Source organism: Engraulis encrasicolus, chromosome 18 (genome assembly GCF_034702125.1).
Source record: "Engraulis encrasicolus isolate BLACKSEA-1 chromosome 18, IST_EnEncr_1.0, whole genome shotgun sequence".
NCBI lineage: Eukaryota > Metazoa > Chordata > Actinopteri > Clupeiformes > Engraulidae > Engraulis > Engraulis encrasicolus.
Window position 1 is genome coordinate 27,622,151 of NC_085874.1, and position 24,848 is coordinate 27,646,998.

The 24,848-nt window shown below is 41.8% G+C and overlaps 1 protein-coding gene across 1 annotated transcript in view; it reads right to left on the reverse strand.

The window, feature by feature from the left end:
* Positions 1–1,017: 1,017 nt before the first annotated feature.
* LOC134469227 (NXPE family member 3-like) overlaps positions 1,018–24,848 on the reverse strand; it is a 47,400-nt gene continuing 23,569 nt past the window's right edge. The window contains exons 4-8 of the mRNA XM_063223373.1: positions 23,237–23,652; positions 21,770–21,843; positions 14,904–15,107; positions 7,218–7,555; positions 1,018–2,074 (exon numbers count right to left, since the gene is read on the reverse strand). Coding sequence (XP_063079443.1) covers positions 1,880–2,074; positions 7,218–7,555; positions 14,904–15,107; positions 21,770–21,843; positions 23,237–23,652 — 1,227 coding nt within the window. The 3' untranslated portion in view covers positions 1,018–1,879. The remainder of the gene's footprint in view (positions 2,075–7,217; positions 7,556–14,903; positions 15,108–21,769; positions 21,844–23,236; positions 23,653–24,848) is intronic.

Consider the following 24,848-nt stretch of genomic DNA (forward strand, 5'->3'; position numbering starts at 1 on the left):
ATAAGTATCCTAGCTAAAGCAGATATGTTGTTCCTGTTTTTTGGGGTACTTCACCTTTGCAGCACAAACTTGTTTTAATGCCTTATGCTCTGCCTTGGAGAGTGGCAAAATATGGGGCTCTGAACAACTCCTCACTGACTACAAACCAAGATTATTCATTACTATGAATAAGGAGAAAGGTACTGTAGTTATCTGGAAGATTGGACAATGTTTCTCTACAGCCAGAAATGGAAAGCCATAGGAATGGTCCTTGTGAAAGATAAATGTGGTTTGTTAAAAAATGTTAAAAGGCTGAGTAAAGGATGGTAAGAATGGTAACAGGACCCCATTTACTATAAGAACATTACAGAGCTGATAGTGCTGCCTTCTTCATGGTTCCTTCAGTGTATACCGGTACTTTTCACAATCTAAATGCTCATTCAATGGGTGATGCATACAAGGCTTTCCTGTACAATCTTCAGAAATAAGCTGTATGAATAGTGCAAAAAGCACATCTGCTAATTGCTAACAAAAATAAAATAAAATAAACACTTTGGGAAATTATACTGTGGTCAGATGAGACTGAGCTAGAGTTATTTAACCATAACAATGGGAGGTGAAATGACCATACCAATCTTGAAATTGTATGAATGGATTTGAATCAGCTAGACAACTAACCTGACTGAATTGGATGTGTTCTGAATAGAATAGTTGGCAACAATTCAGTTGTACTAGACAGGACTTGTCTGCTTGCTTTCAGTGTTCAAAATGATTCAATCTCCACTGATATTAGAAGTTTTTTGCCAGTTTGACTTTTTATTTCTGGTAGTTTGTAATCAGATCAATTAAGGAAACTAGACAAATGTAACTTAACAACAATTCAACAATTACAACAATATCGATGATTAAAAGGTATTGCAGCAGGCCTGAGAAGCAACTGCCTCTCATTTGCTTTAGGTCATTGATGAGAAAGGAGGGTCAATAAATAGTTGTTATATCCAGCGTTTCACATACTTAACATACTGTGTTCAATACACCATGAAATCATACATTCTTTTTGCAGTTTTAGTTTGAGCAGAGTATTTGTGTATTGTTGTGAATTAGGTGAAGATTAGAAAACATGTCCAATATGTCCAATTCAAGTAGAAATCCGATTTCCTAAGGGTTCACACACTTTTTCTACCCACGGTATATTTTGGCTCTTTCAAAAAGTGGCTGATATGCAAATAGTACTCCCTATCTCTGTCTGTCTTTTCCTCTTTCACACACGCACACACACACGCACACCCACACACACACACACACACGTACGCTATGCAGAATCCCAGTTTCCCCTGAAGCAATAAAAAAGTATTTTTAAAAAGTTTGCTTTTGGCTTTGGCAGTGGCTCCAACAGCTAAGGCACTGACTGTGCTGTTACCGAGGGCCAATTCCCACCTGAGGTCATTTCTTGATCCTCCCCCATCTCTCTCTTTCACCCGTCTCCTGTCAAACTCCTAACTTTCCTTTCAAAATTAAGGCAGAAAAGCACAATAATCCTGTTTTTTTTAGTTTGCATAATGTTTGTTGGATGTGGAGTAGACCATTTGTGTGCAAATGGGTCAGTTGTCCCGGAATTGGGCTGTCATTACATTGTATGCATTGGGTGAGTTGGGGCCCTTTCAGATGGCTTTGTCCTGGGCCCGGTCAAAGCTGTCAGCCAGTGGCTGTGATGGCTGTGTCTCCACTTGGTTCAGTAAAGAAAAAAAACATGCACATCCGTCTCAAAAGTATTCTGGGTCCAGGACCAGCAAAGTGACATGAAAATTGAAAATAAAGTCCGCGCACCAGACTCAAATGAAAGCAATGAATAGAAACGGGAGCCTGGTGTGCGGACATTCTTTTCAATTTTCATGTGTCTTCACCTGGGGCACATAAAAGAGAGGAGGATGTCCACTTCGTTCTTGATGATGACCGGGGCTGGATGGATGCCCTCCGGGTTGGAGTGGCAAGCCGTCATTTGCCACACGTCAAGAATGTACACCCCCACGTCGCGGAACGCTTCCCGCAGAATCCCATCCAGCTGCATGGAGAACCAATCGCTGCCGTAGATATCCTGTGCAAATCACACATACACACACACACACAGGTTGCACAGGGTCAGGGCTCGAGCTGTGGGGGGATGCCATCCCCCCTACAATGAAAGTGGTCAAAAACCATCCCCCCTCAATAGAAATGGTAAAAAATCATCCCCCTCTAAAACCATTGATCTATAGTCATTTATAGGCTATACATTCACATATTGCGTTAAAATTGTAGTTTTAACAACTGTATTTTCAAAATTTTCCGAACACCCAATAATCAGCATCCATCCCTGACCATCCCCCCCGGTTTGATTTTAGAACTTGACCACTGCACAGGGTTACATGTTATGTGTAGTTAACAGTGTTTTGTGTGTGTGTGTGTGTGTGTGTGTGTGTGTGTGTGTGTGTGTGTGTGTGTGTGTGTGTGTGTGTGTGTGTGTGTGTGTGTGTGTGTGTGTGTGTGTGTGTGTGTGTGTGTGTGTGTGTGTGTGTGTGTGTGTGTGTGTGTGTGTTTGCTCAACAGTCAACACTGTACATGACTGTGTGCTTCCTTTGGAAACGACACATATCACATGGAAAGCGTATTGTAAAATCATACACAAGTTTTAAAGTTTTCAAATAATTCTAAAAGATTTTTATATGACAGTGAAAACACATCTACTCCTGACAGTGAAAACAAATGTACTCCTGAAAGTGGCCCATTTTGGTATTGTCTCGTACAGAATTTTTTTAGGTGAAACTAGTATGAATTAAGTACAAATTGTATATGGCCTTTACAGATAATGTGTATGCCACAATTACTTTCTTTGTATGCTTCATAAAGGATATAATTAGCCAAACAAACATTTTATGAAGCATACAAAGACAAGGATTGCATCATACACATTATCTGTCAATGCCATGCACTTTATTCATTTACCTAATAGTTCTGTATGAGAGCCTGTGAAATGGTCTGGATCGATGACCCTAGGTAATAGGCAACTAATCCTGTGTGAAAGCCACCTTATGTAAACAGGTCTGGTTAAGTGCATGGAACGCACATTATACCTAAGCTCTCCGCGCTTGCAAACAATCTTTAACGTATTGTTGCCTAAAGCACTTGCAAAAAACATCGACGTTTAGGTCGTGGTACAGTCAAACAATGGTGAAAAACGTTTAGGTCGTGGTACAGTCAAACAATGGTGAAAAACATTGATGGGACTCGCCCCGTTGGCTATCTGACCCTACATGATACCTACAGTATTATGCAAAGTGCTCCGGTCATTCTGAAGCAAGTATGCACACTCCATAACACATGTTGCATGAGTTATTTAACCCCTGAGCAAACACACACACACACACACACACACACACACACACACACACACACACACACACACACACACACACACACACACACACACACACACACACACACACACACACACCTATGTTATAAACTATAAAGCAAGGGAAATAGGTAAAAATCTTGGGGTCCTCATTGACAGTGACCTAAACTTCAACAGTCACATGAAAGCTATTACTAAGTCTGCATTTTATCACATAAAAAACGTATCTAAATGTAGGGGCCTGATGTCTAAACATGATCTGGAGAAGCTAATACATGCCTTAATTACTAGTAAGGTTGATTACTGTAACAGTCTTTTTACTGGCCTCCCCAATAAGACCATTAAACAGCTTCAATTGGTACAAAATGCAGCTGCAAGGGTTCTTACAAAGACAAGGAAGTTCGACCACATTACTCCAATTTTAAGATCGCTGCATTGGCTCCCAGTAAGCTACAGAATTGATTTTAAGGCAATGCTACTTGTGTTTAAATCATTAAATGGAATGGGACCCACATATCTACTGGATATGTTTCAGCTGTATGCACCGACCAGGTCACTAAGGTCAACGGAGAAGAATTTGCTGGTGATTCCAAAAGTCAAAACAAAGTGTGGAGAGGCAGCCTTTAGCTTCTATGCTTCAAAGCTTTGGAACCAGCTTCCAGATGACGTAAAAAATGCACCCACTATTGATAGCTTTAAATCTAGACTCAAGACAAAGCTGTTCTCAGATGCTTTCCCCTAGTTTAAATTACATATCATTCTTTTTTATTATTATTTTTATGTTTTTCAAGGTTTTATGTTTATTTATGTTTTATTTTATTATTATTTTTACCTTATATTTTATCTTAATGTTTTAAATGTTTTTTGACTCTAATTCATTTCCTTCTTTCTTCCCTGTTTCCTTTCATTTACATTTGTTAACTTTGTGAAGCACATTGAGTTGCACCTGTGTATGAAATGTGCTACATAAATAAACTTGCCTTGCCTTACTGTCACCAAAATTGTAATGTCTTAAGACATAGACATTACAATTTTGGTGACAGTAAGGCAAGGTCTTGTCATGTAGCCTAAATCTCTCTCTCCCTCCCTCCCTCCCTCCCTCCCTCCGTGACTGAAGTGGCTCTGCTGGAGAGCACGTTCAGCAGTTGAACATGCATTAAGCAGTTGAACGTGCTCTCTCTCTCTCTCTCTCTCTCTCTCTCTCTCTCTCTCTCTCTCTCTCTCTCTCTCTCTCTCTCTCTCTCTCTCTCTCTCTCTCTCTCTCTCTCTCTCTCTTTCTTTCTCTCTTTCTCTCTTTCTCTCTCTCTCTCTCTCTCTCTCTGTCGTTAACCTGTCCACAGTTGGTCTTTATTTACATTCCTCCCTGGCACTATATTGCAACCGCCAATACTAATATTTTAATATTTTATTTCAACAGTGTTTCTATTATTTATTTTAATTTGTATTATTTTAAAAAATATATATATTTTTTATTATTATTATTAATTATTTATTTATTTATTTGGGGGGGGGGGGGGGGGGGGTCCTGGCCCGCGGCCCGCGGCCTCGCTTGCTCTACATTATTTGGCCCTTGGGAAAAGTTAATTGGAGACCACTGTCTTAATCTGTTACTCAAGGCTCTCGGCACTGTCATAGCAATGTTGTTATGATGTAGTTGAGTATTTCCAGCAAATAGTGAATAGGCCCACCGGCTACCCCATCTGCAAGAGGCTACGGCACAGAGCATGCATGTGGTGTGTGCTGTGCATGCGTGCACGCCTGCACAAGAGACACAGAGCGACCAAATCAACAGGTGAATTATGAGCAAGTAGTAAATGAGCCGTGTAAACACCTCGGAGGGTAAAGTGCTCCTTTGAGATCCACCCCGGTCTCTTTACGCGGCACTACACCATTAATTCATAACTTCACTCTTAGAGATTACCTCTGTGCCAGCCCAGGAGACACACACACACACACTCGCACACACGCACACGCGCACACACACACACACACACGCACACACACACACAAAGAAAAATAACCCTACAGCACACATGCTGAAAAATACACACACAGAGGGTCATCGCAGGTGAAAAAGTAGTTCAATTTAGTATAACTGAAACACAACTGAAGTGTACTTAGCATGTTAAAAGTGCACTCGTACCGTTTGTGCTTACAATATGCTTATTTAAAGTGTACTTAAAATTAGATGTACGCCTAATTAAGTTGCCTTCAAAGACAGTACACTTAGCCAACCATATAGTGGACTTGGAAGATGTTTGGCTGAATTGTATTTAAAATAATATACTTATAGTGTTCTAATTGTGAACTTACTAAAAGTGCACTATGATTATATTTCACCCAAATGCCTTCGAAGTTTGATTTCATGAAGTGCACTTTAAAGTAAATCATATTGCTATTATACTTTTTCTAAGTGCACCATATACTTCACCCAAATATCTTCAAGGTGTGCTTACACAAAGGGCATTTAACAATTTATCACTGATAATAGATTGCAATTGTACTTTTTGAAAGTTAACTACTATTATACATCACCCAAATGTCTTCAAAGTGTGATTTATTTCACAAAGTACTTTTTTGAGCAATTCGATCTCTTGAAGAAGGTCACTAGACTGAAGTGTCGCTATTACATGTAAACGGTAGGGGTGTACATCACAGCGTCCATGGCAATACGATTCAAAATCGATATCTTATTATTTGATGTGATACGATTCAATTATTTTCGATAGGCCTATTTACAAATGCCCCACGATACGATACGATTCGATTTTTTTTCCAATTACTTTTCCACTTCTATTAAGTTATTGGGCAGGGGCCAGCAATTCGATTATTTTCGATACTTAAGAATGCCCCACGATACGATGCGATTCGATTCAATAATCAGAACATATCGCAATATATCGATACTATTTACAGCCCTAGTAAAAGCTGCAAATGTGGACAGTGTGCAGGAGCTTTCTCCAACTTATACCATGTGACCTTCCCTATCATGACACCCAAACTAGAGGTGTGTCGGTCACATTGAGAGTAAATAGAATGGAGGCCAAAATTCTATTTCATTGTTGAAGCCAAGTTGGAGCCAAGGTTGGACCCAAAAAGACCAAAAAATGGCCAAATCCCATTCATTCCTATGAGAGACATAAAACCCTGTATCTCCCTTAAATGCCACTCCAGGGGGATCATTTTTCGCTCAACTAGTAGGTCCCCTTGCTCTCCAACTTACCAGGGTGGTGATTTTTTGTGGTGATGTTTTATTTTAGAGAGATATTAAAAGTTAAATTGACCAATGAGCATCAGAACATGGTTTGATTGACCGTTAGAAGTCTTGTTGTTGTCCAATCAGCACCTGCGTTTGGCGTCGCTAAGGTGGAATGTAAGTTGGAATGTTCCCAAATCTGGCTTCAAAGCGATGAATGGCAAATAGCGTTGATTTGGCGTCCATTCTATTTACTGTCAATGGTCGTTCACGAACGAGCCGGTTCTTTTGAACGGCTCCCTGAAGTGAACGATGGGAACCGGATCACAGCTGGGGGAGCCACTCGACTGTTATTTCGTTCATTTTCCATTCATTTTAAGCACGTGACCTCAACCAGAGTAATTCAATTTGGGGAAAAAACACAATTGTTGGCCTTAAAGAGTGGCAAAAACGGTCTTTAGAAGCAGGAGAATAATCAGTTGTTGTTTGAACAAAATCACCTTGAGGTGGAGTCAAAATATTACACTCTAAACACTGAATAAATAATTTAAAAAGAGCCAGTTTTTTGAACGGCTCTTTGAAAGGAACGAGCCACTGAGATCCGGATCCCGTCAAAGAGCCATAAATCCCATCTCTAACCTAAATGTTTACCTTGTAGCCCGTGTTGGCCGTCTTGATGACGACTTTGGTCCCTGGCGCTCGCCTCAATAGAGCCACGACTGCTCGCCGAACAAGCGCCACCCGGTGGGCAAAGTAGGAGAGCGGGTAGTTGGTGAAGTGCGCCCACATGTTGAACACAAAGACTGTCTGTGGCCCGCCCACCATTTCGTCCAGGACGTTGCTGATGTACTGGAGCGACGTGAACGGAGTCTTGCGGCAACGCAGCGGGAGGCCATGTGCGCGCCAATGAAGGTCAGCGTTATTCTGCACGTCCACTGCCATCAGTGGCCCCACCTGGCCCTCAGTGTGGAGGTTCATACGCTTCAGGGCTGTAAGGGAAAAACAACAACAAGGAAAACAATGTACATTTGTGATAACTATACTTTATCATGGGCTAGCATTAACGGAGCAGTCCTGCCAATTTCAATATGCTGTTCTGTTGTATTGCTCACACTGCCCTTGACTTGTCAGTACCTGGTGATGCTGCATCTTTTTCTCTCTGCCCTTTCCGAGATATGAGCTATTCTAATGGGGACAGGTGTTTGTTTACATTTAGAAATCTTAACATAGGCCTACTCCAAATGTTTTCCCAAAAGGTATCGCTGTTTGCTAGTTGTCTAGTGATGTTGCATAACCTTTTGGATGTTTTTGGGAATAAATAAAAATGTTTTTTTTAAAAATGTAAACAAACACCTGCCCCCATTACAATGACCAGGATCTTGGAAAAGGCTGAATACATTTTTTTTTTAAAAATCTGAGGTACTGACAAGTCCAGGGTAGTGTGAGCATTACAACTGCATGGTGAAACTGGCTTGAGTTATCCTTTAACGGTGCTCTTGGGTACTACGAAACTAGGGCAGGATACAAGTGGGAAAGAGAGAAGGGGCAGGGTTGGGAAATGACCCAGGCCGGACTTGAACCTTGGCCCCCATGGGAAAGAAATTAATTTAGGCTACAGCACTGCACCCGCTAAGGGGTATTTTGGCCTTGGGTGTTTTTTTAGGTCAGGTTTGGTTTGTCATCAAATTTTTCCAACCATGATGCAACAATAAGCGCATACGACTTTGTTGCGAGCGTCGACGTTGCGCAAGGAACGTCAGCGAGAACTTGTTGTCACGATGTGGGTGTTATTAAATACAGCGCATTTGCAGTCGGCCACAAATATGAACGAGACGATGAGCTCGCACCGGTTTGCTCTACTAACACACCACGTGTGAGGAGTGGGGGGACAGGCTGCAGTGAGGAGGAGCTGAAGTGGGGACCTGCGCAAACTTGTGTAGAGGTGTGAGACAAGACCCATATACACACGTGAGTGAGTTGTTGACCAACCAGTTCATGGGCGCGTGACCTCGGAGGCAGTCCGCCGACGAGCGTTGAAGGGGATAAGCAACTGCAGAGGTTGCAAGATCTGACTGCAGCCGCATTCATCCCGCGATAGTTTTACACCATGTGACATGTCACCTCGTCAACGCAACGTCGACGAAATTTCGAAGTTTGACAGGAAATCTAACCGTCATGCAGCATTTTCCATCCAGGGTGCATTGCTGTCTAAATGTGCATGCATGCGTTGACACATCTCGAATGCACCTAATGACAGGTCACTGCCTGTCTCCACAACTTGAGCGAGCCCATTCATTGATTCAATATCCTGACTACCATACTCATGAACGGCCATCCGGGTACTTTGCTCTTAAATTTGCGTTACGCCCCTTTATGGGTGAAAACAAACCGAATGTCTCATTGACTTATATGCTACATCGGCTAACCTAAATGAACAGATTCCATGCTTCAGCCACGGCTGTTTGGCTATATTATTTGAACAGCCGGCAACACAACACGTTTTCGGCATGTTGCGCGTGAACAACGCTTGTCTACATGTCCGTATCTTTCGTTTATTGAACCCCAACATTACCAATTGACTTGTATGGGTTGTTTTCCCCCATAAATGGGCGTAACGCACATGGAAAACGTCACGCCGTTCATGAGTATGGGGCACCTAAGTCACGCCCTCTACTTCCTGGTTCATGGGACAGAGGGAGTAAAAAAATGATAACTGGGCTTGAAAATTAGTGATTTTTGGATTTGTGGTGCATAGGTGGAGGTCCAAGGTTTGGATTGGTGTCAAAAAAACACTAATTTTCAAGCCCAGTAATTATTTTTTGACTCCCCCTGCCCCATGAACCAGGAAGTAGAGGGCGTGACTTAGGTGCCCCATCGTGAACTGAAAAAGGCCACAGTGCATGCAAATCTCTGTAAAGCAAGGCAATTGCATGGGCCACTATACTGCCCTACAATATCAGAACGCAGTATCTTGAAAATGGTCGAAAATGGGTTTAGACCGGAAATTGGCTTTAAAATACCTTCTTTTTCTTGTGTTAAATTTGTTTGGCCCAACTTGGTCCTGTTTCGGAAAAAAACGCAAAAAACTGATTATACTGCGCTTTTTGGTTTTAGGAGGCTACGTGTTACTAGCCAAGAACGCAGTATAATGCGAATTATACTGCACTTCTCCATTGACACCGTGGTTTTGGTGTAGACAGTAATACCACAACAGAGCGCAGTATAATGATTTTTCAGCTAAAAAGTAATGAGAATGTTGGTTTTTTTGCTTTTTTCTTGTGTGCATAAATTTTCACCATAAAAAAGTATTATATGGAAGTGTCATCACCACTTTACCTCCAACACAGTCGCGTGGACAGAAAGGAAACTTTAAAGCCTTTTTTCTCAGTTTGGCATTTTGAATTATACTGCGTTCTGAAATTATAGGGCAGTATTGCTACACAGAGTTTGAAAAACTTCGCCCCCATCAACAATCTTCCAATGTGTCATTGATTGGGGCCAGACAAAATATTCACATTTAATCTCACATTTAGTCTGGCTTGCCAGGCTATGAGTCTGCCAATGTGTGTTTACATTCGGTGGAGAAACAAGGCTACAGTACAATAGTCAGATTGCAGACATTGTGCCGCAAGTGCTTAACTGATGCATTGTTTGTTTGTTACTAATTCAGTCATTGTAGCTAAATTCATTCCCACACGCTAGAAAGAAAGCATTGATATCGTATTTCGCAGAATAGGCCTATTGGTAGGTTTGCTCTCGCAAAACTACCAGCGTTCTGCTGCCGCGAGAACAAGGAAGTAGCGAGACGACCAATCACAGCGCCTTTTCTCTGTGACCTTCGCAACCCCATCCGATGTGCAGTCAGGATTTTTTTTTAGGTGCATGATGGCGGACGATGGCGCGGGGGGCAAGGTCGCGCAGAGAGACATATTTGATGGACGCAGAGGTTCTGCAACCGTCTGCACAAAAAAAGCATAAATTAGGCCTAAGCTACATGCACGGTGAGTCTATGAAGTATAGATAAAGTCCCTGCCTTTGGAAACTCTATTGCAACACTTTCAGCAGTTTGCCATGTAAAAGAATGGAGAGTCCTTCATATAGCCTTTCATTGAGGCGTGTCATTGAGGCCTACATGTCTATTCAACTTAAGCAGTAAGACGCCATGGGTTGCACTCGATTGATATCGGCCAAGGGGAGAGGGGCACGACGAGAAGCGGAGTGCCGTGAACGTCCCCTTGCCCGTTATCAATAAAGCGTAACCCACGGACTCAAGTGGCTTATTGCTTATCTAACAGTGTTACACTGGGTCTAACTTGGATGCGCATAGAACCTTCATTTGAAAGGTGTAGGTTTGGTTGACCACAGCTATCAGCCAATCAGAATCGAGAACCGGACCGCACAGTGTTCGATACATTCATTCATGTCCTTCTCTGTCGACTGTACATGCTATATTCTTGAATCTAATCATTTATAGCCTATATATATTATTTTTATTTTATTTTTCATTTTTGTGTCACAAGTGTTTTGAGACTGCGGAAGAAAGTTGGAAATGAATGGTCTCTTCGGACCTCTTCAGAAGGTGGACTTGTCAATCAGGTCCAGTCATATCAAATCAAAACAAAAGTTGTCTAAAACAGATCTAAATGTTGTTAATGTATTTGCTCAAGATGCACAACAGTCAGTACACCTAAATATATCAATATAATCAATAGGCCTACATACATCTTGATGAAAAGTCTTGGCAACGTGCACCTCCCACCTGTGACACCTGCATTGTGGTTTTTCGCACCCTTGAGTCTAGTTCTCCATTTGCTTGAAGCAACAGCGTTGTGGTTGTGTCACTTCTATCTCTGCTAGTAGCACACGCCTTTACCCTAATATCTTGTCTTGTTTTGCACAGAATCATTGTCTAAAAACTGTTTAGCTTGGAAACATGTACAATTCATGCCTGAGTGTTTGCTATGCAGTAGGCTACATGACTTGTAGTCTCGACTGTTGCTGAGGGGAAATGTTTTTGTCTGCGAGCGTGTAGGCCTAATGTGTCTACTTTTCCATTTGAACCCTCTTCAGATAATCTTATGTAGCCTATGTTTGTTCTTTCACTTCACATCTTCAAATTGTTAGCACAAAGTTGGCTTGTTCTGTTCTTACTTAGACAACAACAAATTCTTCGTCCTTTGTGCTTTATACATGCAATTTAACTCTTTTTACGCTATTCATCACCAAAATCCACCACAAGACCATGGTTAATGATGACATTGCACTTTCAACTACAAGTATGATTATTATTGTATTTTTGTTATTATTATCATTGTTGGAGCTATAATCTTTTCTTTTGAGTAATGCTGAAGTTAATGTTTAATTGGTTTATTGTTTTTAATGATTATTTTGCTAGATTAATTATTAGTATTTTAGTATTGTCGTAATTTTAATAATAAAAGATAATTCTTGTTACTTGTTTAGTTAGTTGCTTTGTTTTAGTCATTTTCTTTGATTTATTTGCTGATATATTATTTGAACACTTGGGGGCGATAGTGGGCACAGGTACACCTGTATATAGGTAGGAAGTAGGTGGTGATCTGTGTAGGCACCTGGGTGATGGGCATATGGTTTTTTTACCAGAGCGAGAGATTTGAATTGCTTGAAGAAGGTCAGTAGACCGAAACGTTGCATTAAACCATGCAAATGTGAACAGTGTGCGGGAGCTTTCTTTGATCTAACCAGCGCGAGAGATGCCATGTGTTTGCTCAACTGGAATAAAAAAACAAACCACCATCAACTCAAGAACTTTGCCTGGAAATTGGACTTTGTCTTGCCTGCGCACATTACCTGCCCATGGTGCCTTAAGTATTCCGTTTGATTTAAGTTTAATTTGATTTTGTTTGACAAACGGCCACTGCAATCATTATTACTATTACTATTTTATTATTAAGCGGGCTTGCGGAGCAAGGACCATGCAGAGCATGGCCCTTGCAGAGCAAGGCCCGTTTATAGTAATCTCTAAGTCCTGTTTTATTATTTATTATTATAGCTTGGTCTTGTGCAGGGGCAGTAAAAATAGAAAATGGATCTCCTCCTAGGCCTTTCGAGATAGAGACACCGTTCAAACACTAAAACGACCGGCTCGGCTCGGCTTGGAGATCGCGTACAGTTATAGGCTTCTCCGTGTCTCTTGTTGTTTTCCCGTTTTTGGCGATTTTGTGAAAGCCTGGGTCTCCATTGAAACTATGGTGGAACCTTCATGAACCAAAGTTCCGCCACTCTAGAGATTAGAGTGTAGGAGGCTTTTTCGGTCATAAAACATCAACACTTTCACCTAGAAGTTTAGTTGACGCGTTGTTAGCGAGCTCTATGGGATGTCTCCAAATTGTGAAAGTTTCATCTCCCAACTCCCAATACTTTTTAAATGGCAGGTTTGTAAAAAAAACAGGCCTGGCTCTATGGAGAATCCCAGTCTTTCGAAAAGTGCATTTTTCAAGAGATCAGCGCATGTCCCACACGGAGGTCCATTTGTGCCTGAAAAATTTAACCTATAAACTTCATTCAAAGACTGTTAGAGAGATCACAAGCATGACTCCGATCTGTGAAAAGGACACGTGCCAACTCCTTTTAGTTTTTTTACAACGATGTTGTAAAGACAAAAAACTCATTCTCATTTTCTCCCCAGTTTAGAGCTCAATACTAACTGTCTTTCAGTCAATCACAACAGGTGCAGCCAGTGAAGGGTTCCATTTCAACTGTCACTGTCTCAAGATTCTATTCTTAACGAGCAGGTGCGAGCAACCATTCTAGAAGTCTATTGTTCAGCTCTGCAATGCAATGTAATATAGTCTTGCTGGACTGTGCATGACAATTAGCTGCTTGGCTTAGTGGTAATGCATGCCGCTGCATTAGAGATATGGAGGTTGAGGGTTCGAATCCCATCCGAAGCCATGTTGATTTTCTAAATTATATCATATGCAGCGTTCCTTGGCCGACTTAAAATGCCATGTATATCATTTAGTATGGATGGCAAATGTGCTGAATTACAGATATTGAGGTTGGGGGTTCGAAACCCAGTCAAAGCCATGTTGATTTTCAAAATTATATCATATGCAGTGTTCCTTGGCCAACTTAAAATGCCATGTATGTCATTTAGTATGCATGGCAAATGTGCTGGATTACAGATATGGAGGTTGGGGGTTCGAACCCCAGTCAAAGCCATGTTGATTTTCAAAATGATATCATATGCAGTGTTCCTTGGCCAACTTAAAATGCCATGTATGTAATTTAGTATGAATGGCAAATGTGCTGAATTAGGGATATGGGGGTTGGAGGTTCGAACCCCAGTCGAAGCCATGTTGATTTTCAAAATGATATCATATGCAGTGTTCCTTAGCCAACTTCAAATATCATGTATTGTATGTCATTTAATATCAATGGCAAAGGGGTTGGATTACAGATATGGAGGTTGTGAGTTCGAATCCCGCTCGAAGCCATGTTGATTTTCAAAATTATATCATATGCAGTGTTCCTTAGCCAACTTAAAATACCATGTATGTCATTTAGTTTATCCCCAAAACGCAGAGCTACAACACTTTCAAGATGGCTGAATCCAAGATGGCTGAATTGTTTGGCCCATAACTTCTGACTGGGTGGATGGAGTTTTTCCAAGATTTCTTTTAGCTTTGTTTTCTCAATAGTACTTTGTTTCATCTCTGCCCCCAAAGGCAAGCCCGCTTCCAGCATTTTCTGTGAGAATGCATTTCTAGTTATTATTGTTATTATTATTATGGTGCTGTTTGCAACAATGTTCGCGTGCATTTACAGGTGCATGTCTTTCGGTCATCTCCTCTAAAAACAAACTGTCCCTGCATTGTGGTTATTCACCTTGAGTCTAGTTCTCCATTTTCTTGAAGCAACAGCAACGGCACATAACTTGCAGTCTCGACTGTTGCTGAGGGGAAATGTTCTTGTCTGCGAGCATCTAGGCCTAATGTGTCCCCTAAAATAAGCTCAGTACTTTTCCATCTGAACCCTCTTGATATAATCTTATGTATGTCTGTTTGTTCTTTCACATCTTCAAATTGTCAGCACAAAGTTGACCTGTTCTGTTCTTACTTAGCCTATACAACAAGTTTTTTGTCCTTTTTCAATTATGTGCTTTATACATGCAATTTGCTCTTTTTACGCCATTCATCACCAAAATCCACCACAAGGCCACGATTAATGGTGAAATTGCACTTTAAACTACAAGTATGGTTATTATTTTAATTATTGTTATTATTATATTATTACTATATTATTATTATGGTGCTGTGTGCAACAATGTTCGCGTGCATTAGGTGCATGTCTTACTAGGCACAGATGAAATCAGGTAATCGAACCACTGTCTGCTGGTGGAGTCGCCCATGATATATACGTGTTTGTCCTTCAGGCACTGGGTCGTGTCCTTCACAGCAAAATGGCGGGTGGCACACACAAACGATGTCCAGACGTTGTTGAGGTAGAAACCTGCCGGTATCGGAGTGGACAAACCGGGACCGCACAGATTCTTCGCTCCTAGGGAGACAGAAAGAGACTGCATGTGGGTGGCATGTAGAAACCTAGAAACCCAGTTGCTCCCACCTCCAACAATCTCCCATTGACAAGCCGAATTACTGTTGTTAAATGACCACTTCAGCCATTTTTAATATGCTGTTATACTGATCACGCTACCCTTGACTTGTCAGTACCCAGTGATGCTGCATTTTTCGACTCAGCCCTTTCCGAGATTCTAATGGTTGCAGCTTTTGTTTACATTTTAAAATTATTTACATAGGTCTACTCCATATTTTCCCAGTTTCCCTGTTTGCTACTTGTCTGCTGATGTTGCATAACCTTTTGGGTGTTTTTGGGAATAAATCAAGATGTTTTCTTGAAATTTAAACAAACAGCTGCCCCCATTACAATGACCAGGATCTCGGAAAAGGCTGAAGAAAAAAAAATTCTCACGTACTGACTAGTCCAGGGTAATGTGAGCATTACAACGGCATGTTGAAATTGACAGAAGTTATCCTTTAATCTAGGACAAATTCTGAGGCTGAAGCAGGAGCCTCTGCTGCAACAACACAAGACATTTCAGCTGAAGAATTTTATGAATATAACAGTAGCCTCTCATCGTAACAACATTGTTATTATGACAATACTGAGAGCCTTAAGTAACAGATAAGCAAATTGCCATCACGGAGTGAAAGATATAGAGGTGGAGCAACAGGTGGAAAGCCCGACGGGGAAGTTCAGTTCAGTTCAGTTATGGTTTATTTGAGTAGGGACAAATACACATCATGTAGGCTGTACAACAACCTAACAGATAAGTATCACAGCATTTGTAGCCATAGGCTAATTTCCAATGCCCGTCCCTAGAAGGGCTTTTAAAGTAAAATATAAAAAACTGTTTTTAATGTTGTTTTAAAATACAACCTATCCATTCATCCAACCCATTCATCTAATCTAAGAAGACAATATACATACACATACCTAATCCACTAATTAATCAATTTGATAAAACATGTACAATAGCATCCCCCCCATACACACATAGTCAACTGCCACCCACCTCCCTCACACACACACACACACACACACACACACACACACACACACACACACACACACACACACACACACACACAGAACACTTTGAACTGCCCCCCCCCCCCCCCCCCCCCCCCCCCCCACATGATTACATACCTGGTTGTTTTTTAGGAATTCCTTCATCTGACACCTGAACCACCCATGACTGTGATTGACCTTGAATTCTGGGGGCAAACTATTCCATAAATTAAGACTTTTAATTAAAAACGAGGACTGACCATAGGATGTTTTACGGTGGGGTATCCTACAGTTCCCTGCTACAGCCCCCCTGGTAGACCTCCCAACTGCCTGTATAGGTTGGGTTAGGTCACAGAGCACTTGAGGGGCTTGACCATGCAGGCATTTATATATCAGGTTGATATTTGACAAAGCAATATAATTTTCAAAGCTCATCATGTTCAGGTCCCGCTGAACATCGCAGTGATGAGCTCTAATTGGCCTTTTAGCTAGAATTTTTAAAGCACGATTGTACAGTCTCTCCAGTGGTCTTGTTGCTGTGAGACCTGCCTGTGACCATGCAGTTATACAGTAGCCAAGGTGAGAGAGAATCATTGAATGCAGATATATATTTGCTGCTTCAAATGATAAACAATCTCTAATTAGTCTAAAAGTGCATAAGTTCAATCTAACTGTTTTGCTGATCTTCTTTATATGTTTATCAAATCTAAGATGTTCATCCAATATCAGGCCAAGGTATTTAACCTCTGTAACCTGATTGTCAAGGATACTAATGTTTAAGATTGTGGACGTGGTGCGCCTCCCAGAGGAGAAACACATTGACACGGTTTTACTTACATTGAGTGCTAGACATGACCTGTTCATTTAATTTTTGTGAGACTGCAGCCGCTGTTTTACCATACACTCTAAGAAAATTTCCCTGCAAAATAACGGAAGTTACTGGCAATTATATTTACCTGTAATTCTACTGTTATTTCACACCAAAAATCAAATACAGCTCATTGCTGTTTAATGTATCACAGTATATAATATTTTTTCAGCAGCAATTGAACTGTTAAATAACAGTACTCTACAGAACGTTCCCTGGCCATGTTACCACCCCACCCTCCCATCGTTCACCATGACTGGAGTGCCTTGAGCATGATACTATGGCGCTATGCTGTATTGAGAAAATGGTTTGCGGTGGTCATTTGAAAGTGTGGGCATGCATAAAATTTCAGAGTACGCAGTGCTATGTTACAATGATAGTGTGCAAGGTGGGCTTTTTACTGTATCTCTTGATGAGCCAATGATGAATATAGCATTGGTCAGTCTTTAAAAAATTATTTTGCACCAAGTAGCACAGCAAACAAGCAGCACTACAAGCTCTCAAAGCAATGCTTAATTTGCAGCAGGCACATTATATGCAACAATGCCACAAATAATGCCACATACAGCAAGCTTTCACAAAGAGGAAAGTGTGCAAGCATGTAAGCAAGCTTGTAGGCAAGCTTGTAGGCAAACAAGTGCTAAACTGTGCCATGCAGGCCAGACAGCAGGCAGGCAAGCAACTGAAGTGTTGATAGTCCAGATTTATATACAGGTGCAAGAGTACCATGTGACCAGAGTCATCAGGCCCTTGGCAGGTGACGCCCGTAATTGAATAATGGCATAACAGCCCTACTCAGGTGAGGCCAGGCACTGATTAGCAGATTGGTTTAGATGGGGCTGCTTGTTGCAAGAGTGTTACAAGTTCTTAAAATGTTTCAGCCATTCACACTTTCATCACTATCAAAATGCATGTGCTACTCACACTTTGCAGCATCAAGCACTTTTTAAGTATTGTAGTTTCCTTAGAAATTGTTTCATCATGGTTGATAGTATCAGATAATCTTTAACCAGTCAGAATGACTTCAGTTCTTCAGGTGGTATTGAAGTTTGATGGTGATCACGGACAAGTGGAGGATGAATGGGTTTCAATGGTGCTGCCTAAAATAACTTGTTATTTTCTAGAGATGCACCGGATCCGGTTCCGGTTCCGGATCCGTCAGGATAATAGAGTTTTTCACAGGGTCCGGGTCCGGCAGGATCTTAAGCAGTGGATCCGGTATCCGGCATGTTACCTAAAAATCAGGGTCTGGTGCATGTCTAGCCTAGGCTTTTCAGTCTTTCACAACCCCAATCACTGCATGGAGTGAAATCCCTTTGGAAGCGGCTATTGCAGGCAGTGTGGCAATAAGCCAATGAGTCTAAAAAATAGTTTGCGCCAACGTAATAAAAAGGGCCCACGTGTGCGAGTAGACTATATGTTTCAACCCTTTTGTAGGATCCGGTATCCGGTTCCGGATCCGGCAGGATCTTATTCAGTGGATCTGGTATCCGGCAGGATCCTAAAAATCAGGATCCGGTGCATCTCTAGTTTTTTCCACAACGGCAAATACTGCTATTGTGCAGTACTTACTGTTTATGCTCAATATGTGACTCAAAGTAATATTTTCACAGTAGTTGTCTGTTTTTTCGAAAAACAATAGAATGCTGTTGCAGAATTGCCGTAAATAAACAGCTATTTGTTACAGTGTATGCATATAAAACAGCATCGTCTGTAGGTCGTTTTAGACCTTTGAACTGCAGTGAACATTTACATAGGCTACAAATGAGATGTCAGGGGAAATTGCTGGATTGTTAAGAGGACTAACAAAGGGACTTTGGAAGAAAGCTTGGGCTTGGTGGTTGTGTCTGTCGATTGTTCCGCCTCTGCTGACTGTTATTATCAACCATGATGAACTCTGAGGTGGTATATGGAGCGAAAAAGTGAACCAAAATGTGTGTATTCACAGAAAAGAAATCTGTGCATATTTGGGATACGTGTGCGTCTTCGGTTGTAGTTGTAGTAAAATAAATATTTGCAAACCCTAAATATGATTAAATTTGTACTTATAATGGGTTGTTTGTTTGATATTTGTCCAGATATGAATTGAAAATTGACATTACGAAATTAAACATTTCACAAAATTAAAAGTGACGAATTGATGAATTTCAATTAGTGAATTAGCCTGGTGAACCAGCGCCACCCGCTGGACGGCAAAATGTTTTGTCTACGGGTGGGTCTGGCCTCGCATAATGATTCAATGAATCTGGCAAACCAATTACAACGCAAAGATGTGTTTTGAATCAAAGTGGGCAGGTTTTTGAGGGAAGGTTGCTCTCATCAACAATCTTCGGATGTATTATGCATCGAGGCCAGACTAAATTAGACATCCACATTTAGTCTGGTTTATCAGGCTATAAGTGAATGTAATTTTTAATGTTTTCATGGCGATTCGTATTTGGACAAACACACAATCCATTATAAGTCCAAAAGGACTCAGTTATAAGATTTGCAAATTTATTTTACTACAACTACAAGCAAAGACACACACATATTGCAGAATACAAAACTTTTTGTCCACTTGTTTTGCTGCATATTGACAACAGAGGCAAGATGCAAACTAGAACAGAACAAACAACTGTTTGTTTTTAACACTACTCAGGAATATTCAAGGTTTGTAGCCTCTTACTGCAAATGGGGTCGCCGGCGGGCCTATTTACTACTTGCTGAAAATATTCAACTACATCATATCAACATTGCTATGATATTACTGAGAGCTATAAGTAACAGATTAAGCCATGGCCATTGCAATTTTGGTGACGGTAATGTTATAACATAGGCTCTGCGCAAAGGGGTTAATTAATGTAATTCATTAATTTATTGAACTGCCCTGCCCTTACAGCTAATGGATCAAGATGACAAGACTCTACAGTATATGCCTTTTAAAATGTGCATTTATATGTGGATTGTGGAACAGTGTCATGCAAGACAATTTTCTGTGCAAACAGACAATTAAGTCTTCTTTTCTTAGATGTGTGTTTAGTATAAATGAGGCACAAACTGAACACTGTATGTACTCTGACAGTCCTATCATTAAATTGTTTCTCAACTGGAAACTTTACAAGCTCACATAAAGCCTATATTTACACAGCAGATCGGATAAGCCTAATTCAGATTTTATGGTCATGATCATGGTTATGGTTTATGGGAGAGTTTTATGTACGGTAGGCCTACTGTACATACACAACACGCCATAGAGTCTAGCCTGGGATTGGGGCAGCTCAAGCATTAGTGTAGTAAATAGTCACTGTATATATATATTATATATACTGTATATATACAGTATACTGTATATCCACATGTGTAACCACAGCACCAAAATGCAACAGAAGAGTGGATGCCACAGAAAGTCTGATCGCATTCAGGTGCTGTTTATTTACTCGGTGTGGAGCTCTCAGTATGTTTGTGTTTTCTGTGTGTGTGTGTGTGTGTGTGTGTGTGTGTGTGTGTGTGTGTGTGTGTGTGTGTGTGTGTGTGTGTGTGTGTGTGTGTGTGTGTGTGTGTTATAGATGTTAGACCATAAAGTACATTATGACTTTGACTCTTCCTCCAACTAGGACAATGCTTGCAGGTATAGGTGCATAGGTGCATCTATTAAGAGGGAAGCTTACTATAGCTTCCCCAAAGTTGTCATAAGAAAGAATTAAAAGGAACATTTAAAATCATGTTTTTTTTTATATCCAGGGATGGAGTGTGGTAGGCACACACAAGGAAAAGAAACAGGGTATCAGTTATATTCTGCTGTGTATTCTTCTAATTGTAAATATTAGTCTTAATTTACTATCATTATTAACCACAATCCACCTTCAATATGAAGACGGGAAAATGGCATCAGCAAACATATGGGCTTAGGATTCTATTGAGGATGCACCGATAATTATGCACAATGGATGAAAGTGTGATGGCTATTTGGGACTGTAGGAGATGTCTCTCCGTATTTCCCTTCCTGCCTGCAAGCCTACTCATAACAATGGGATGTGTTTGCCAGGGCAAGTAATATATAACTAACATTCTGTTCAGGAAGCATGAAGAGTTTGCAAACGGAAAACTGCCGATATTCTGTGTGAAACCAGAATATTCCCCGCTAATATGCTCAGTGGCGGGCAGTGAATATCAGCGGAGCAGGCTGTCTGAAGGGCTCAAAATGCACAACTTTTTATAGTGTTTTTACCAAAATTTTCTTACAGGGGAGCATGCCCCCCGGACCCCCCTACCACAACTGTTTCTCCAATGATGTCCAATGATAGACACGCCTACAGTAGCCTATCAGACTTATTACCTGGCCCCCCAAAGGCCTGCCTGCCTGCCTGCCTGCCTGCAAGCCTGCCTGCCTGCCTGCCTGCCTGTCCGCCTCCAGTGCTTTGTGTCGAATGCAAGTGCCGCTAGTACAAGGCAGGGGGTCAGGTTGCCATCTCTGATTGCTCCTGTTAGAGCTGGTCTACTCTGCACCCCTAACCTTGCTGTGCCATCGGGGTTTTATATCAGAACAAGATAATAATAATAAATAGCTCAAAAAAGTACATTGTATTGAACTACTGTATGTTGTAGCCTATTTCAAAATTCAACAAATACAGCAAATAATGGATATTACTGTACTACTGTCATTTAAAAAAAATGTATTTGCACTGTTGAATAGTATTTGGTACTCTATTTGGAAATACATTTTGGTATTGTGTGGCCATTTGTGGCTGTATGGTGGTGCATGCATGCAGCAGTAACATACCCACAGTTGCATTGGAAGCATTTATGGTGATAAGACGAGGGTCTGCCTTCAGCCACTTGTTCACCACCTTTCGCCTAAAGAAACACAAAACACAGGTCTTTTTAGAACCTTTTTTCCCCCACAAAAAGGTCACACATGGAAACTCACTGACTGGAGTAGAGAATGGGACTATAAAACTGTGGGGTGAAATCTGTAGAAGAGGACCAAAGCCGAGATAATGGAATTCATTTTAAATAAATTCTGGTGATTCCACTGCATTTTTGTGTTGAATGGTGTTCTCTGTTCATATATTGGTGTCAGCCTTGAATTGCTACTGCATCAGTAATTTCAAATGATTGCAATTGGTAATACACATGCTGCTCCATATGATGGTGTCTTGTCTTATACAGGACTGGTAGACAAACATAGCACTTGTTCATCAAATAACTTTAGACTATTAAACATTATTTTTTATTTTCTAGCAGCAGCAGCACAGTCGTTAGCATCAACAGTCTGTCTACACTGGGATCGTTTGTGATGGCACAGGCGGCAAAAACCTGCACAGTGCACAGGCATACAGTGAAATTTCAATGCATTCTGGTTAGGATTTGCGCAGCATGTGCAGGGCCAGATTAAGATGTCCTGTGGCCCCTGGGCTACATGTTGCTGTGGGCCCCCTCGGAAGGCAAATTTACATAGAGAGTGTCATAATTACGAGCTAGGAATTAAGGTTGACATGTCTACCAACTGTACTCAACACGACAGATTAATTTGTCAATATTGCATCTTATCACAATTCTTTAATCTTTCCCTTTTGGTCAATCAGGGCCCCCTGGCAGGTGGGGGTCACTAGGCTGCAGCCATATAGCCTGTGTATTAATCCGGCCCTGGGCATGTGGCCTCTCATCCTGGGCCAATATGTGTTTAAAGCCGGGCTTACACTGTGCAACTTTTTGCCCGATTTTGCCACGATTTGTCGCTCGCACAACTTTTTTGGGAGTCGGGCCGATTTCTTGCTCAATCGCAGGTTAATTGTGAGTCTCACATTGTGTAGGCCTACATGGGTAACGACAAGCGATTTCACCTCACAATCGTGCAATCGTAGGGTCGCAAGAAAATCAAAACTGTTTGAAATCCTGGTCGTGCCTTGTGAGTATATCGCACAGTTAAAGCAGTGCTACGACCCGATTTGACTACACATACACTACACATGCACAAATTAATAGAGCCGTGCGATTCACTCTCATCTCCACCTCAGGTGCGTGCATGTTCCTTCCTCTGCAGACCCGGTCATGTCGCACAATAGGAGCATTCGGCTGGCATCCGACTGTCGACTCGTATAGTTGGATGACGTGAGTCATGAGATGCGAAATTTTAAATTGTGAAATTCTCTCGTGCAGTGTGAGCAGGAGCTTAACACCCACGAGTGAAAATATTGCACAGTGTATGCCCGCCTTAAATTGCACAATGCTTAATTCTTTAGATTACCTGTCCATGAGCTGCTGCTCCAGTGTCGTCATGGTTTTGGCGTAGCCGCCAGCAGAGTGGTACATCAGGGCGTCGCAGGGCAGAACTCTGGGGCGGCGGCACTGCCATGTTAATCCCGTGCGGACGTCTCGGTACTCACAGTTCTTCTGTTCTCCCGGTGACAGCACCACTCCGGCCCACTTGACGTTACACACAATGCTCTCTTTCACCTCAGTCCCGTTTCCATCCTTGCCCACAAAGAAGCCGTAGAAGTAAATCCGGTTTGATTCCGTTCTCCGGTGACGCTTCAGGACCTGCACCGCTTCGCTGGAGTGAATGAGGCGCACGGCCACCGATGCCTTGCCCGGCCATGGCAGGATGAAGCGGGCCGAGTATGTGCCATTTTGGTGGTCCAAAACCTCTCCAAACACACTGGCCTGTCATCCACATGGAGGCAGAAATACAATGTAAATCGAAGGGAAGAGGATATACCACATGTAGAGTGTGTGTTCCAATCTTGGTTGCCATACAGTAGGCTACAACAGTGGTCTCCAAAGGGATGCCCACAAGCCAGATGCGGCTTGGGCATGGCACGCATGTGGCTCCGTCATGAGGTTGGAAACAAATGGTAAACCTGATCTGAATGCTGTGGACATACCGTCAGGCGATTTGTTTGGTCATCAGCTTCATTTGAGCTACATAATTTGGCCCTTGGGGAAAAACAATTGGAGACCACTGCAGTACAATCTAGAGTTGGCTACATGGACAGTGGGGTCAAAAACGAGCGTGGTGATGAGTCCTATGACCTTTCTGAGAACAGAAACTCACTGCCCACACAGCAAAAGTACACCGTGATGGATCCGCCCCGGAGTCCACCGTCCGGAGGCCATCCTCCGGAACGGATCCGGTAAACGGGGGCGTATCGGCGTCCACTTGCACGCCGCCTATCATCCGACGCGGAGGCGTGGTGCGGACTCAAAAGGGACCCGTTTGTCACCCGCAACGGATCCGCGTGCAGAAGCGTACCTCCGCAGTGAGCCCGGTTCGGAGGCGCGACATCCGATGCGGACTCATTCCGTGTCCACTTATTGCATCCGTCACGGTTCCACTACTTTTTATCAGTTACGGACCCATTCCGGACTCATAGATGTTCCGGGCCGGGACCATTTTGGATCAGTGCTCATAAAGTTACTTTCTTATTATGCTATAATCCCAATAAACGAACACTAAACCAGTTAACCGTTTCAAACAGCATTTAGATTTAATTCTACAGATAACACAGACCTGGCCTAGACACCGTTTAAATAAGAACCCGAAAAAAACACAACCTGACTAAGAACTTCACTCATCATGATTTTTTATTTATCTTGACATTATTTTTCTGTCTCACTGTCATGTTGAACAATCGCTGTCGTGGCTGCCTTCCTTCCCTCATGCCTCATCAGTCGACGGGGAAACATCACATCAGCGCTCCCATCTGAAAAGGCAACAGAGCTAAACTTAGAGCTTTCATTTAAATTTCGTAAGATGGCAATCAGACATTGCATTGCATATGGAATGGACAACGCTCTTTCACATCTCTATCCCGTGACAGTAATGATGTTGAACATTATAAGATGTAGGCCTACTTACT